Raw genomic sequence first — 16,896 nt, 5'->3', positions numbered from 1 at the left:
AATATGGTAGAAATAGCTTTGTACATGTAAAAGATATTAAGAAGTGCAATTTAACTTAATACAAAGAGTCTCCAGGTTTTTTTTTATTATTATTCTCTGAATCAATTACCTGAAGAAGCTGCAGGAATAGGTCCTGGTGGCATTCGTACGTTACCTGCAACTGTTTAAGAGAGATTCTGCTCGCAGCCTATGGAACTGGAAACAGAATCTGTCTACTGTAACTGGCAGATATATGCGTGACGCCAACTGCCGGCGAGCAGAAAACCATTTTGAACAAACCAGCAGCAAATCCAAATGTTTAGATGAAACATATAGAAAAGCACGTTTTCCTTAAATATCTTTAAAACAGAAAAACCTTAGACACCGGTATCGCTCACAATTTTGTATGCATAAACTCAAACTGTGTGCTGTTCTAAATAACAAAAACATAACACATAACTCAACATATACATATTTACATAGAAACAACCAAAACCATAAGCAATCTCAATGTTAATGGCCACTGTAAAAGGTATTATTGCCACCATTGAAAGCAGCAGCAAAACAAAAACAAACAAAAAAACACAATACCACTGAAAATCTTATGTACTTAATAAAACTCTTCTCTCATGTTCTTCACAAAGCTTCAACGCTATTTATATAGAAAAGATCTCCAAATACCAATCAAATGTAATGAAATCTCTTGAAAAGGTGGGGTGGACATATGTCAATTTACATATAGTACATGCCTACAATATTAGTTTACAAACAGCTATAGCAAGATCCTTCCATGCAACATTAAAAAATTCCAGCATTAAACACGCCCTGAGCTAAATGTTAAGAAAAGTAAAAATTAGCACGTTTCCTACCACCACAAGCAACCCTATGCAATTTAAGTAAACAAGGACATCACCTACAGTATGCACAATACTTACTTTTAAGGAAACTGGCCTTGTTTTGGCCTGTAAATAACAAAGAAGGTCAACACACAAAACGCTAACAAATCTTAGCTGAATCCACAACGTTGATAGTTCTGCATGTATAAAATTTTACAGCTCAACCAAAATTCACTGCAATGTTAAAAAGTGATTAAAAAAAACAAAAAACAAATTTAACTGAATTAAAAGAACACAAAAATGTGAAAGTCTATATACCAACAGATGTGATGTTAAGTAGCTAGGGTTACAAATTTAGCATCATGTTCTAATTAACAGTAATACACTTAGCATACAAAGCCTGACAAATGTGATAGGTTCTGATTTGGCAAAAATTCTGATTTCTCCACGGGACTTAAAGTGAAAACCCTTTAAAATAATTGCCGCTTTAAATCCCATTGCAAAATCAGAGTATAAAAAAAAACAACAAAAAAAACAGAACTTTTGCCAAATCTGAAAATATTCGGTATGTGCCATAGAAGACAAAAAAAACAGGTGATTTCTGTTCACAACCTAAGCAGCATCCCTCACCTATCCACCTATCTTCTCTTCTTATGCAAGTCACAGGTAAAAATCAATACCCATGAACTTTAATATGAGTTCTAGGTTGACCTGTTGCTTCAAAGCTCACATGATGAACAATAGAAGCATCAAAGGATCTGTTCACTGGTTGTTGCAGTTAGAGCATTTAAGCCACTCTGCCCATTGCATTTATGCACATAATCATGCACTGTGTTTAGTCAGAATCTTTAGGTTCAATTAGTCAAAGATTTTTTGCCAGGTTTAGAGAGCAGAAAAAGCCGTTAGCAAACACATAGATAAGGAAACATTGTAAGTAAAATAACCTGTGTTACTAAATAGAATATTTTTACACATACTGAACTGTGGAAAATATAAACACATTTCTAACATTAAGGGCTTTACTGACGGGGAGATTTCCCCAGAGATGAGTGCTGAGCAGTCTAGCACAGACCGCTAAGCACACATCTCTCACCCCGCTCAGCACAGCGTGATGTGCTGAGCGAGGGGGGGACGGACACGGGGGGGCCGCTCATGTCAGCCAGCGGTGAAATGAGCGACCTGCTAGATTGTGTCTGTATGCAGGCCAATCTATCACCGGCGAGAGCGACGTGCGGGACCGCACATCGCTGTTACCGGTATCCCTACATACGGAGCAATGTTCTAAGCAATCTAGTCAGATTGCTTAGAAATGAGCTGAACATCGCTCTGTGTGTACCCCCCTTTACACAAATTGATGGTCAATCTGTTCTATCCGCCCCATAGATTTCAAGAAATACAAACAAGCGAAGAAAGTGGTTAAAATATCACAGAAAATTAGTGCAAGGCCAGTTACCCACTAGCACTGCGAAAACGCCACTCACACAGTAAAGCAAAAGTGACTGCATTGCCCATGTGGTGCGTAACCTTGTGCCAGGGTGGTGATCGTCAACAAATTGACCTGAACCACAGTAACACAGTGGTTACCACTGCAGTCCCACAGTGTTGGGGCCAGGGGTGAGATTGCAACCTTTGCATGGAGTTTGTATGTTTCCTCTGTGTTTCATGGGTTTCCCCCAAGTAATTAGGTTTCCTTCCATAGTAAAAAAACAAACTGCTTACTTAATTGATTTGTAATAATAATGAACTGTAGTTTGTGTATGTGTTTATGCAGTAGGGAATTTAGACCGTAAGCTTCAATGGGGCAGGTACTGATCTATAATTACATAGGACAACTGAGAGCATCCCGTCTTCTGCAATAAAGTTTTGTATAGTGTAAATAAAATAAGATAATCACTAATATTAATGAAAATAAATAACAGAGTGGGATATGTCCAAATGTTACCACTGCTATGAATCATAGGTGTAAGCAATACATTTAATCCCCTACGTCAGTGGTTTCCAAACTTTTTTGAATCACGGTGCCCTAGAGTATCAGAATTTTTTTCACGGCACCCCTAGGCCAAAAATGTCTTATTGAGAAATTTAGAAAGAAATATTAAATTAAGTATATTGTGTTTATATGTCATCCTTAGGCTCAATTGTGTGGTGAGGGACAAGATTTGCTTCTGTTTGTCCCCATGTTTTATGACTGACAGCTACTAGCACTAGTTTTGCTTATTATATTGACCATAAATAATTTGAATTGGTCCTGGACCACCAATCCAAGGCACCCCTGCAAGTGTCCCGAGGCACCCCAGGGAGCCATGGCACACAGTTTGGGAACCACTGCCCTACGTGCATGCTATTACAAGAATAAAACACTAATAAACACATGCTTTATAAATGCCAATGGGTAACTGGCCTAGGTCTAATCAAGTGACTTTGGAGAAGAACTGAACTATGAAAAATAAGAATTTACTCACCGGTAATTCTATTTCTCGTAGTCCGTAGTGGATGCTGGGTACTCCGTAAGGACCATGGGGAATAGACTGGCTCCGCAGGAGACTGGGCACTCTTAAAAGAAAGATTAGGTACTATATCTGGTGTGCACTGGCTCCTCCCTCTATGCCCCTCTTCCAGACCTCAGTTAGGGAAACTGTGCCCGGAAGAGCTGACATTACTAGGAAAGGATTTGGAATCCAGGGTAAGACTCATACCAGCCACACCAATCACACTGTACAACTTGTGATAAACTTACCCCGTTAACAGTATGAACAACAACTGAGCCTCACTCAACAGATGGCTCATAACAATAACTATATACATGTATTGCAGAAAGTCCGCACTTGGGACGGGCTCCCAGCATCCACTACGGACTACGAGAAATAGAATTACCGGTGAGTAAATTCTTATTTTCTCTGACGTCCTAGTGGATGCTGGGTACTCCATAAGGACCATGGGGATTATACCAAAGCTCCCAAACGGGCGGGAGAGTGCGGATGACTCTGCAGCACCGAATGAGCAAACTCAAGGTCCTCCTCAGCCAGGGTATCAAACTTGTAGAATTTTGCAAAAGTGTTTGATCCCGACCAAGTAGCAGCTCGGCAAAGTTGTAAAGCCGAGACCCCTTGGGCAGCCGCCCAAGAAGAGCCCACCGTCCTCGTGGAATGGGCTTTTACTGATTTAGGATGCGGCAGTCCAGCCGCAGAATGTGCAAGTTGAATCGTGCTACAGATCCAGCGAGCAATAGTCTGCTTTGAAGCAGGAGCACCCAGCTTGTTGGGTGCATGCAGGATAAACAGCGAGTCAGTTTTTCTGACTCTAACCGTCCTGGAAACATAGATTTTCAGGGCCCGGACTACGTCCAGCAACTTGGAATCCTCCAAGTCCCGAGTAGCCGCAGGCACCACAATAGGTTGGTTCAAATGAAATGCTGATACCACCTTTGGGAGAAATTGGGGACGAGTCCTCAATTCTGCCCTGTCCATATGGAAAATCAGATATGGGCTTTTACAGGACAAAGCCGCCAATTCTGACACACGCCTAGCTGAGGCCAAGGCCAACAGCATGACTACCTTCCACGTGAGATACTTCAACTCCACGGTCTGAAGTGGCTCAAACCAATGTGATTTTAGGAAATCCAACACTACGTTGAGATCCCAAGGTGCCACTGGAGGCACAAAAGGGGGCTGAATATGCAGCACTCCCTTAACAAACGTCTGAACTTCAGGCAGTGAAGCCAGTTCTTTTTGAAAGAAAATACACAGGGCCGAAATCTGGACTTTAATGGATCCCAATTTTAGGCCCATAGTCACTCCTGACTGTAGGAAGTGCAGAAATCGACCCAGCTGAAATTCCTCTGTTGGGGCCTTCATGGCCTCACACCAAGCAACATATTTTCCCCATATGCGGTGATAATGTTTTGCGGTCACATCCTTCCTAGCTTTTATCAGCGTAGGAATGACTTCAACTGGAATGCCCTTTTCCATTAGGATCCGGCGTTCAGCCGCCATGCCGTCAAACGCAGCCGCGGCAAGTCTTGGAACAGACAGGGCCCCTGCTGTAGCAGGTCCTGACGGAGCGGCAGAGGCCAAGGGTCCTCTGAGATCATTTCTTGTAGTTCCGGGTACCAAGTTCTTCTTGGCCAATCCGGAACGATGAGTATAGTTCTTACTCCTCTCTTTCTTATTATCCTCAGTACCTTTTGTATGAGAGGAAGAGGAGGGAACACATAAACCGACTGGTACACCCACGGTGTCACTAGAGCGTCCACAGCTATCGCCTGAGGGTCCCTTGACCTGGCGCAATATCTTTTTAGCTTTTTGTTGAGGCGGGACGCCATCATGTCCACCTGTGGCCTTTCCCAACGATTTACAATCAGCTGGAAAACTTCTGGATGAAGTCCCCACTCTCCCGGGTGGAGGTCGTGCCTGCTGAGGAAGTCTGCTTCCCAGTTGTCCACTCCCGGAATGAACACCGCTGACAGTGCTAGCACGTGATACTCCGCCCATCGGAGAATCCTTGTGGCTTCTGCCATCGCCATCCTGCTTCTTGTGCCGCCCTGTCGGTTTACATGGGCGACCGCTGTGATGTTGTCTGACTGAATCAGCACCGGCTGGTTTTGAAGCAGGGGTTCTGCTTGACTTAGGGCATTGTAAATGGCCCTTAGTTCCAGAATATTTATGTGTAGGGAAGTCTCCTGACTCGACCACTGTCCTTGGAAGTTTCTTCCCTGAGTGACTGCTCCCCAACCGCGGAGGCTTGCATCCGTGGTCACCAGGACCCAGTCCTGAATGCCGAATCTGCGGCCCTCGAGAAGATGAGCACTCCGCAGCCACCACAGCAGAGACACCCTGGCCCTCGGGGACAGGGTGATCAGCCGATGCATCTGAAGATGCGATCCGGACCACTTGTCTAACAGATCCCACTGAAAGATCCTTGCATGGAACCTGCCGAAGGGAATTGCTTCGTAAGAAGCTACCATCTTTCCCAGGACTCGCGTGCAGTGATGCACAGACACCTGTTTTGGTTTCAGGAGGTCTCTGACCAGAGATGACAATTCCTGGGCCTTCTCCTCCGGGAGAAACACCTTCTTCTGTTCTGTGTCCAGAATCATGCCCAAGAACAGCAGACGCGTCGTAGGAATCAGCTGCGACTTTGGGATATTCAGAATCCAGCCGTGCTGTTGTAGCACTTCCCGAGATAGTGCTACTCCGACTAACAACTGCTCCTTGGACCATGCCTTTATAAGGAGATCGTCCAAGTACGGGATAATTATAACTCCCTTCTTCGAAGGAGTATCATTATTTCGGCCATTACCTTGGTAAATACCCTCGGTGCCATGGACAGACCAAACAGCAACGTCTGGAATTGGTAATGACAGTCCTGTACCACAAACCTGAGGTACTCCTGGTCAGGTGGGTAAATGGGGACATGTAGGTAAGCATCCTTGATGTCCAGTGACACCATAAAATCCCCCTCTTCCAGGCTTGCAATAACCGCACTGAGCGATTCCATTTTGAACTTGAACTTCCTTATATAAGTGTTCAAGGATTTCAAATTTAGAATGGGTCTCACCGAACCGTCTGGTTTCGGTACCACAAACATTGTGGAATAGTAACCCCGTCCCTGTTGAAGGAGGGGAACTTTGATTATCACCTGCTGAAGGTACAGCTTGTGACTTGCCGCCAGTACTACCTCCCTTTCCTTGGGAGCAGCTGGCAAGGCTGATTTGAGGTAACGGCGAGGGGGAGACGCCTCGAACTCCAGCTTGTATCCCTGAGATACCACTTGTAGAACCCAGGGATCCACCTGCGAGCGAACCCACTGGTCGCTGAAGTTCCGGAGACGGGCCCCCACCGCAACTGGCTCCACCTGTGGAGCCCCAGCGTCATGCGGTGGACTTAGTGGAAGCAGGGGAGGATTTTTGTTCCTGGGAACTGGCTGTCTGGTGCAGCTTTTTCCCTCTACCCCTGCCTATGGGCAGAAAGGACGCGCCTCTGACCCGCTTGCCTTTCTGAGGCCGAAAGGACTGTACTTGATAATACGGTGCTTTCCTAGGCTGTGAGGGAACCCGAGGTAAAAAAGTCGACTTCCCAGCTGTTGCTGTGGATACGAGGTCAGAGAGACCGTCCCCAAACAATTCCTCACCCTTATAAGGCAAAACCTCCATGTGCCTTTTAGAATCAGCATCACCTGTCCACTGCCGAGTCCATAATACTCTCCTGGCAGAAATGGACATTGCATTAATTCTAGATGCCAGCCGGCAAATGTCCCTCTGTGCATCCCTCATATATAAGACGACGTCTTTAATATGCGCTATGGTTAGCAAAATAGTATCCCTGTCAAGGGAATCAATGTTATCTGACAGGGTATCAGACCAAGCAGCTGCAGCACTACACATCCATGCTGAAGCAATTGCAGGTCTCAGTATAGTACCTGAGTGTGTATACACAGACTTCAGTATAGCCTCCTGCTTTCTATCTGCAGGCTCCTTTAAGGCGGCCGTATCCTGAGACGGCAGTGCCACCTTTTTTGATAAGCGTGTGAGCGCCTTGTCCACCCTAGGGGATGTTTCCCAACGTAACCTGTCCGTTGGCGGGAAAGGGTACGCCATTAGTAACCTCTTAGAAATCACTAATTTCTTATCTGGGGAACACCACGCTTCTTCACACAATTCATTTAACTCATCAGATGGGGGAAAAGTCACTGGCTGCTTTTTCTCCCCAAACATAATACCCTTTTTTGTGGTAACCGGGTTAATGTCAGAAATGTGCAACACATTTTTCATTGCCGTAATCATGCATCGGATGGCCCTTGTGGACTGTACATTTGTCTCATCCTCGTCTACACTGGAGTCAGACTCCGTGTCGACATCTGTGTCTGCCATCTGAGGTAGCGGGCGTTTTTGAGCCCCTGATGGCCTCTGAGACGCCTGGGCAGGCGCGGGCTGAGATGCCGGCTGTCCCAAAGCTGTTACGTCATCGAACCTTTTATGCAAGGAGTTGCCACTGTCGGTTAATACCTTCCAGATATACATCCACTCTGGTGTCGGCCCCGCAGGGGGCGACATCACACTTATCGGCTCCTGCTCCGCCTCCACGTAAGCGTCCTCATCAAACATGTCGACACAGCCGTACCGACACACCGCACACACACACAGGGAATGCTCTGACTGAGGACAGGACCCCACAAAGTCCTTTGGGGAGACAGAGAGAGAGTATGCCAGCACACACCAGAGCGCTATATAACAGAGGGATTTACACTAACACAAAGTGAATTTTCCCCCAATAGCTGCTTATATCACCTTTTGCGCCTAAATTTATGTGCCCCCCCCCCTCTTTTTTTACCCTTCTTGTAGTGTATACTGCAGGGGAGAGCCTGGGGAGCATCCTTCCAGCGGAGCTGTGAAGAAAAAATGGCGCTGGCTGTGCTGAGGAAGATAGCCCCTTCAGCGGCGGGCTTCTCCCGCTTTTTTAATAATATTTATGGCGGGGGATTAGGCACATATACAGTTTATAACTGTATTATGTGCATTTTGCCAAAAGGGTATACATATTGCAGCCCAGGGCGCCCCCCCCCCCCCCCCAGCGCCCTGCACCCACCAGTGACCGGAACGTGTGGTGTGCTGTGGGAGCAATGGCGCACAGCTGCAGTGCTGTGCGCTACCTTATTGAAGACCGGAGTCTTCAGCCGCCGATTTTCTTTCTGGCTCTGCAAGGGGGACGGCGGCGCGGGGACGGGAACGGACGATCGAGGTCGAGCCCTGTGTTCGATCCCTCTGGAGCTAATGGTGTCCAGTAGCCTTAGAAACACAAGCTAGCTGCAAGCAGGTAGGTTTGCTTCTCTCCCCTCAGTCCCTCGTAGCAGTGAGTCTGTTGCCAGCAGATCTCACTGAAAATAAAAAACCTAACAAATACTTTCTTTTCTAGTAAGCTCAGGAGAGCCCACTAGGTGTATCCAGCTCTGGCCGGGCACAGATTCTAACTGAGGTCTGGAGGAGGGGCATAGAGAGAGGAGCCAGTGCACACCAGATATAGTACCTAATCTTTCTTTTAAGAGTGCCCAGTCTCCTGCGGAGCCCGTCTATTCCCCATGGTCCTTACGGAGTACCCAGCATCCACTAGGACGTCAGAAAAATATTATTTATTATTAAAAATGAGTGAGGTACTGAATAATGCAGCTAAACAAAAAGTGACAATTTTATATTCCATGTTATATTGTATGGTTCAGCATACAATGAAGACATGAAAAGCTGGTATCTTCTGATTTGGTAAAGTAGAGTAACATTGTTTTAGAAGTGCCTACCTATCTTGTATATAAATATTCTAGAAGACCAAGGGCTATATTTGTTACTATTCACACAGTCTTTACTGTAGCTGGACAAAGCTAGTAAAAAAAGTGTGATGCACTGGGAGATTTTCCATGAAATATTGAAAACCATTACCCTAGTATCTTCTAACTCTCTCTGAAGTTTGTCAGCTTTGGTCTTTTCAAAGAGCAGGCTCTGTTCAAGCTCCTTAATGCGGGCATGCTCCAGTTTGGTCTGCGTCTGTTAGTAAAAAGGGAGAGGAAGAGAACACAACAGTGCCACCATCACATGCCAGCACAAGAGGAAGGAGCCACATGCAGGCCGTGCTCTGGCACCATCGGACTATTGATGAGCAGAGGATGCAGTGGGAAACATAACAGAAGAGAAGGGGATGAGTAGATGATGCTTGGATGAGGGAGATCGACAAGAAAGTGGGAAGAAATTGATGATGAAAGACAAAAAAGAAAGGCAATAAGTAGAAACATAAGATAGGTGCATGCAGCAAGTAGAACTACGGTTTTCCAGAAATTTAAAGCATTAGCATAATTTAGAAAGTTAATATTTTGCCAGGCTTTTAAACCGCTTTTTTTTTTTTTTTTTACCAGACTTAAATTTGAAATCGGGTGTAAAAGTATTCAGCTGCTTCATTTAATTCTGAAATGTATTCAAACTATTTTAAATATCTTAAACTTCCATAATTTGGCAGGATTCCCAGATATTTTCTAAATATTTTTAAACATTATCCAGTAAAATATAAATTGAAGTTGCCATGACCTGTCACAAGGTGTGCAGTACTGAATCCCACAAGAAAGAAAACTCTTTGGAGTCAATCCAATTAGGTGCGAGTTGTGTGTTTGTTTCATGAATCTTGCAGATTTAGCAAGAATGTGCGCACCCAAGAATTTTCCAATCCAATTCGCAGTACTCCAGTGGGGGTTTGTAAATTGTCTGCCAATTGTGATGTGAGAGAAATGCATGAAAAAGTGGGGTGACCTTCCTAGACCAAAAAAAAAATAATAGATTTTTTTATTTGCAGAATCATACAGAAGGCTGTTCGTGTACATAAGGAAAGTACTAGGGTTTTTAACTGTGTTACATGGCTGTTTTGTGCATTTAAAAAAAAATTCTAAAGAGAAAACTTTTTTGTTTACTTTCATACAATAAAAAATGAAGAAAAAAAAAGTACAAAAATGTGGTATTTTGAGGCGACGTTAAAAAATGTAAAAATTATAAAGATCAGTTTTAAAAAAAAATTACTTTTGGGGTCCATAGAACAACAAAAACATTGCTTTTGGGGTAATCTGGGACAGTTTTTAAACCCCCAAGAATGACCTGTAATTATTGGACTAATTAAGCTAATTGGAAACTTCCAATTAACTAATTAGTCACTGTGGAGGGAGAGGGAGGGTGGGAGGGGGAGGTGTCTGAGGGGTTCCGCATGGTTTCCAAACATTTTAACGTTAAAACAAGAATCTTCCCTACCATCTCTCACCCTCAGTGAGGTGTGAACGGAAAAAGCGACTTTACACTCACTGGTTCAATGCAAGTTTCTAATTGGATTGCAAAACGAATTTGCAATGCGAATTTGCAAAGAAAACGGCAACTTGCACATAATTGGATTGACACTTTTGACTTGATCTGATAACTATGTATAAAAGCAAAAACTGCAAATAAGGTATGTGGGAAATATTTTAATCTAAAAGGGGGTTTTTGAAAGACACAAATTATTTTTAACTATATATTACCGAGACAGGTTATTTCAGAAAAAGCAGCATGCACCAGTGAATAAAAGCAGTTATTAGTGCATAATATTGTATATGTGTCTTCTTGTTTTGGGAAAAAATCTATTACTTGAAATGGTTAATAGTTTTTTCATCATTTTACTTTTTGTTCAATTATCAACCAAATTGTGAAAATAACTAAACAGAGGGGAAACATGATAAAAAAAAGATTTAAAAATGTATAAAGAAACAAAAAATGTGAACTAAAAATTTTGAAATGTAATTTTATGGAAATATTCCATACAAGCAATAACATTGTCATATACAGTTTTCTCATAAAAACTGACTAATTTACAATTGAATTGTGAGGCTTTTAATTCCTTTTAACTCAAATTTCTCAAAGATTAAAAGGAGAGGAAAATAGTGGCATTTTCAGATTCAATGTTGTAGGTATGTTTAGAAAACTGTAGGTGACGTGAAAGTCAACATGACAATTCTTTTGGGCTATTTATTTTTTTAAATAACCTTTCATCACTATCAGTTTTATAAACATTAAATAGATGTTTATTAAGTTTGATTTCAGATTGTGAAAAGCAATAGCAAGCAAGAAGCATCACCAACCAGTGATGATGATGGAACTATTGAGTTTGCATTTGGAAGTTCTGCTCCAACTTGGGATTGCACATTGGTGATCAATAGCTCTCTATTACAGTCCACTCAATCTGCTCTGTATTTATATGACCCCCTGGTATGCAACTGTAAAACCAAAATGGGTACAGAGAATTCATATGGGATAGATCTCATTACAGTATACAATACTTTATACAAGCCAAATAAATATATATATATATAAGAAAGAAAAAAAAAAAGAAAAGAAAGAAAATTACTGGGGTGCCAATTAAATTTTTTTTTTTTTACCTCTAAATCACCCTTGGTAATAGACTCTTCTTCAACACGGAATTGGAGATCTTCGACTTTCCTGCAAAGCCAAATGATTACATGCAAATGATATGGCAAGCTTCAGGAAACTCCAGTAGGTCTTTTTAGCAATAAGAATATCATAACTTGAACTGAATATTGTAAAAGTTATCACATACTTTAGTTCAAAAGTCTCCAGATTTATTAAATCCTGGAGAGATGCAGCAATGTTTCTCACAGAAATCAATAAGCTTCTGTCATTTTTATAGCACAGCCAAGTGGCTCCCAAACTGGGTGCCTCTGGACTTTTGTAGGGGTGTCTTAGATTGGTGGCCCATGACCAAATTATTTATGGTCAATGAAATAGGTAAAACCAGTGCAAAATCAGCCAATCTTAAAATATGTGGACAAACATAAGCGAAATACCTTAACTTAATATTTTTTTCTACATTTCAAAATAAGAAGCTTTTGGCCATGTAAGAAATCTAGGGTGCTGGCATAGCCTGTAAAATGAACTAGAAGCTGATTGGTTTGTATTTTATCTCGCTCCAAGATTTGATAAATCTCCCCCATGGTATGCCCAACACTAATACCAAAGAAACCTCTCCTAAACTGGGCATTGCCAAGGTGTAGCAAAATTAAATTTAAAAAATGTCTCACATATCTGTAATCATGACGACCAGATTACTATGCTGAAAACAGAGTGTGTGTGTACCGAGGCGAGGCTTACATAAAGAAGTTAAAACATGGGACAAAGTAAGGCATTCATGTACATTTTTACAACTTTTGCATTTATACAGAAAGAACTGACAAATAATTCTTAGATGTCCACCCTAAAGCTATGAAGCAAAAAAAATAAAATCTAATGTTACATAGTACTACTTTTAACAGCTGTGTTATTGAAGTAAAAATGTACCATATAAAATTACCCCAAAAAATAAGAATTTACTTACCGATAATTCTATTTCTCGGAGTCCGTAGTGGATGCTGGGGTTCCTGAAAGGACCATGGGGAATAGCGGCTCCGCAGGAGACAGGGCACAAAAAAGTAAAGCTTTTACCAGATCAGGTGGTGTGCACTGGCTCCTCCCCCTATGACCCTCCTCCAGACTCCAGTTAGGTACTGTGCCCGGACGAGCGTACACAATAAGGGAGGCAATTTGAATCCCGGGTAAGACTCATACCAGCCACACCAATCACACCGTACAACTTGTGATCTAAACCCAGTTAACAGTATGATAACAGAAAGAGCCTCTTAAAGATGGCTCCTTAACAATATAACCCGAATTTGTTAACAATAACTATGTACAGTATTGCAGATAATCCGCACTTGGGATGGGCGCCCAGCATCCACTACGGACTCCGAGAAATAGAATTATCGGTAAGTAAATTCTTATTTTCTCTATCGTCCTAAGTGGATGCTGGGGTTCCTGAAAGGACCATGGGGATTATACCAAAGCTCCCAAACGGGCGGGAGAGTGCGGATGACTCTGCAGCACCGAATGAGAGAATTCCAAGTCCTCTTTTGCCAGGGTATCAAATTTGTAGAATTTTACAAACGTGTTTTCCCCCGACCACGTAGCTGCTCGACAGAATTGTAATGCCGAGACCCCTCGGGCAGCCGCCCAAGATGAGCCCACCTTCCTTGTGGAATGGGCCTTAACAGATTTAGGCTGTGGCAGGCCTGCCACAGAATGAGCAAGTTGAATTGTGTTACAAATCCAACGAGCAATCGTCTGCTTAGAAGCAGGGGCACCCAACTTGTTGGGTGCATATAGTATCAACAGCGAGTCAGATTTTCTGACTTCAGCCGTCCTTGAAATGTATATTTTTAAGGCTCTGACAACGTCCAACAACTTGGAGTCCTCCAAGTCGCCAGTGGCCGCAGGCACCACAATAGGTTGGTTCAGGTGAAACGCTGATACCACCTTAGGGAGAAAATGCGGACGAGTCCTCAGTTCTGCCCTATCCGAATGGAAGATTAGATAAGGGCTTTTATAAGATAAAGCCGCCAATTTAGATACTCTCCTGGCGGAAGCCAGGGCCAGTAACATAGTCACTTTCCATGTGAGATATTTAAAATCCACCTTTTTCAATGGTTCAAACCAATGGGATTTGAGGAAATCTAAAACTACATTTAGATCCCACGGTGCCACCGGAGGCACCACAGGAGGCTGTATATGCAGTACTCCTTTAACAAAAGTCTGTACCTCAGGAACTGAGGCCAATTCTTTTTGGAAGAATATTGACAGGGCCGAAATTTGAACCTTAATAGATCTCAATTTGAGACCCATAGACAATCCTGATTGTAGGAAATGTAGGAAACGACCCAGTTGAAATTCCTCCGTCGGAACACTCCGATCCTCGCACCACGCGACATATTTTCGCCAAATGCGGTGATAATGTTTCGCGGTGACTTCCTTCCTTGCCTTAATCAAGGTAGGAATGACTTCTTCTGGAATGCCTTTCCCTTTTAGGATCTGGCGTTCAACCGCCATGCCGTCAAACGCAGCCGCGGTAAGTCTTGAAAGAGACAGGGACCCTGTTGTAGCAGGTCCCTTCTCAGAAGTAGAGGGCACGGGTCGTCCGTGACCAACTCTTGAAGTTCCGGGTACCAAGTCCTTCTTGGCCAATCCGGAGCCACTAGTATTGTTCTTACTCCTCCTCACCGTATAATCTTCAATACCTTTGGTATGAGAGGCAGAGGAGGAAACACATATACTGATTTGTACACCCAAGGTGTTACCAGTGCGTCCACAGCTATTGCCTGTGGATCTCTTGACCTGGCGCAATACTTGTCCAGTTTCTTGTTGAGGCGAGACGCCATCATGTCTACCATTGGTCTTTCCCAACAGTTTATTAGCATGTGGAAGACTTCTGGATGAAGACCCCCCTCTCCCGGGTGAATATCGTGTCTGCTGAGGAAGTCTGCTTCCCAGTTGTCCACGCCCGGGAAGAACACTGCTGACAGTGCTATTACGTGATTCTCCGCCCAGCGAAGAATCTTGGCAGCTTCTGCCATTGCACTCCTGCTTCTTGTGCCGCCCTGTCTGTTTACATGGGCGACCGCCGTGATGTTGTCCGACTGAATCAACACCGGTTTTCCTTGCAGGAGTGGTTCCGCCTGGCTTAGAGCATTTTAGATTGCTCTTAGTACCAGAATGTTTATGTGAAGAGACTTTTCCAGGTTCGTCCATACCCCCTGGAAGTTTCTTCCTTGTGTGACTGCTCCCCAACCTCTCAGGCTGGCGTCCGAGGTCACCAGGATCAAATCCTGTATGCCGAATCTGCGGCCCTCCAATAGATGAGCCTTTTGCAACCACCACAGAAGATATACCCTTGTCCTTGGCGACAGGGTTATTCGCAGGTGCATCTGAGGATGCGACCCTGACCATTTGTCCAACAGATCCCTTTGGAAAATTCTTGCATGGAATCTGCCGAATGGAATTGCTTCGTAAAAAGCCACCATTTTTCCCAGGACTCTTGTGCATTGATGTACAGACACCTTTCCTGGTTTTAGGAGGTTCCTGACAGGTCGGATAACTCCTTGGCTTTTTCCTCGGGAAGAAAAACCTTTTTCTGAACCGTGTCCAGAATCATCCCTAGGAACAGCAGACGTATCGTCGGAAAACAGCTGCGATTCTTGGAATATTTAGAATCCAGTCGTGCCGTCGAAGAACTACTTTAGATAGTGCTCTTCCGACCTCCAACTGTTCTCTGGAACTTGCCCTTTTTAGGTCGTGCAAGTAAGGGATAATTTAGATGCCTTTTTTCTTTGAAGAAACATCTTTTCGGCCATTACCTTGGTAAAAAGGCCCGGGGTGCCGTGGATAATTCAAACGGCATCGTCTGAAACTGATATTGACAGTTCTGTACCACGAACCAGAGGTACCCTTGATGAGAAGGACAAAATTTGGACATGGAGGTAATCCTTGATGTCCAGGGACACCATATAGTCCCCTTTTTTCCGGTTCGCTATCACTGCTCTGAGTGACTTTATCTCGATTTGAACCTTTTATGTAAGTGTTCAAAACATTTTAGATTTAGACTATGTGTCACCAAGCCGTCTGGCTTCAGTACCACAATATAGTGTGGAAAAATAATACCCTTTTCCTTGTCGTAGGAGGGGTACTTTGATTATCACCTGCTGGATATACAGCTTGTGAATTGTTTCCAATGCTGCCTCCCTGTCGGAGGGAGCCGTTGGTAAAGCAGACTTCAGGAACCTGCGAGGAGAAGATGTCTCGACTCTCCAATCTTTACCCCTGGGATAATACTCGTACGATCTAGGGGTCAACTTGCGAGTGATCCCACTGCGCCCTGAGACTCTTGAGACTACCCCCCCACCTTGAGTCCGCTTGCACGGCCCCAGCGTCATGCTGAGGACTTGGCAGACGCGGTGGAGGGCTTCTTTTCCTGGGAAAGGGCTGCCTGCTGCAGTCTACTTCCCTTACCTCTATGTCTGGGCAGATATGACTGGCCTTTTGCCTGCATGCCCTCATGGGAAAGGAAAGATTGAGGCTGAAAAGACGGTGTCTTTTTTAGCTGAGATGTAACTTGGGGTAAAAAAGGTTGGATTTCCCAGCTGTTGCTGTGGTCCCCAGGTCCGATGGACCGACCCCCAAATAACTCCTTCCCTTTATACAGCAATACTTCCATCTGCCGTATGGGATCTGTATCACCTGACCACTGTCGTGTCCCTGACATCTTCTGGGAGATATGGACAACGCACTTATCTTGATGCCAGAGAGCAAATATCCCTCTGTGCATCTCACATACATATATATAGAATGCATCCTATTAAATGCTCTACATGAATAAAATATTTTCAGTCAGGGAATCCGACCAAGCCAACCCAGCACTGCATCTCCAGGCTGATGGCGATCGCTGGTCGCAGTATAACCACCGTATGTGTGTATATACTTTTTAGGATATTTTTCCAGCTTCCTATCAGCTGGCTCCTTGAGGGCGGCCGTATCTGGAGACGGTAACGCCACTTGATAAGCGTGTGAGCGCCTTATCACCCTAAGGGGTGTTTCCCAACGTACCCTAATTTCTGGCGGGAAAGGGTATAACGCCAATATTTGCTATCGGGGTAACCCTACGCATCATCACACACTTCATTTTATTTTATCTGATTCAGGAAAAACTAC

At 43.9% G+C, this 16,896-nt stretch overlaps 1 protein-coding gene across 10 annotated transcripts in view; it reads right to left on the bottom strand.

The window, feature by feature from the left end:
- The window catches only part of CLIP1 (CAP-Gly domain containing linker protein 1), a 307,706-nt gene that overhangs the window by 113,304 nt on the left and 177,506 nt on the right, over positions 1–16,896 (bottom strand). For 6 of the 10 annotated variants that reach the window (XM_063964458.1, XM_063964459.1, XM_063964456.1 and 3 more), the window contains exons 8-10: positions 11,745–11,805; positions 9,241–9,345; positions 915–941 (exon numbers count right to left, since the gene is read on the bottom strand). In XM_063964458.1, coding sequence (XP_063820528.1) covers positions 915–941; positions 9,241–9,345; positions 11,745–11,805 — 193 coding nt within the window. The remainder of the gene's footprint in view (positions 1–914; positions 942–9,240; positions 9,346–11,744; positions 11,806–16,896) is intronic. The other 4 variants (XM_063964455.1, XM_063964460.1, XM_063964453.1 and 1 more) reach the window with 3 other exon arrangements.

This window comes from Pseudophryne corroboree, chromosome 1, assembly GCF_028390025.1.
Source record: "Pseudophryne corroboree isolate aPseCor3 chromosome 1, aPseCor3.hap2, whole genome shotgun sequence".
Lineage (NCBI taxonomy): Eukaryota > Metazoa > Chordata > Amphibia > Anura > Myobatrachidae > Pseudophryne > Pseudophryne corroboree.
Note: the sequence above shows the minus strand (reverse complement) of the source record. Positions and strands in the feature narration are given on the sequence as shown.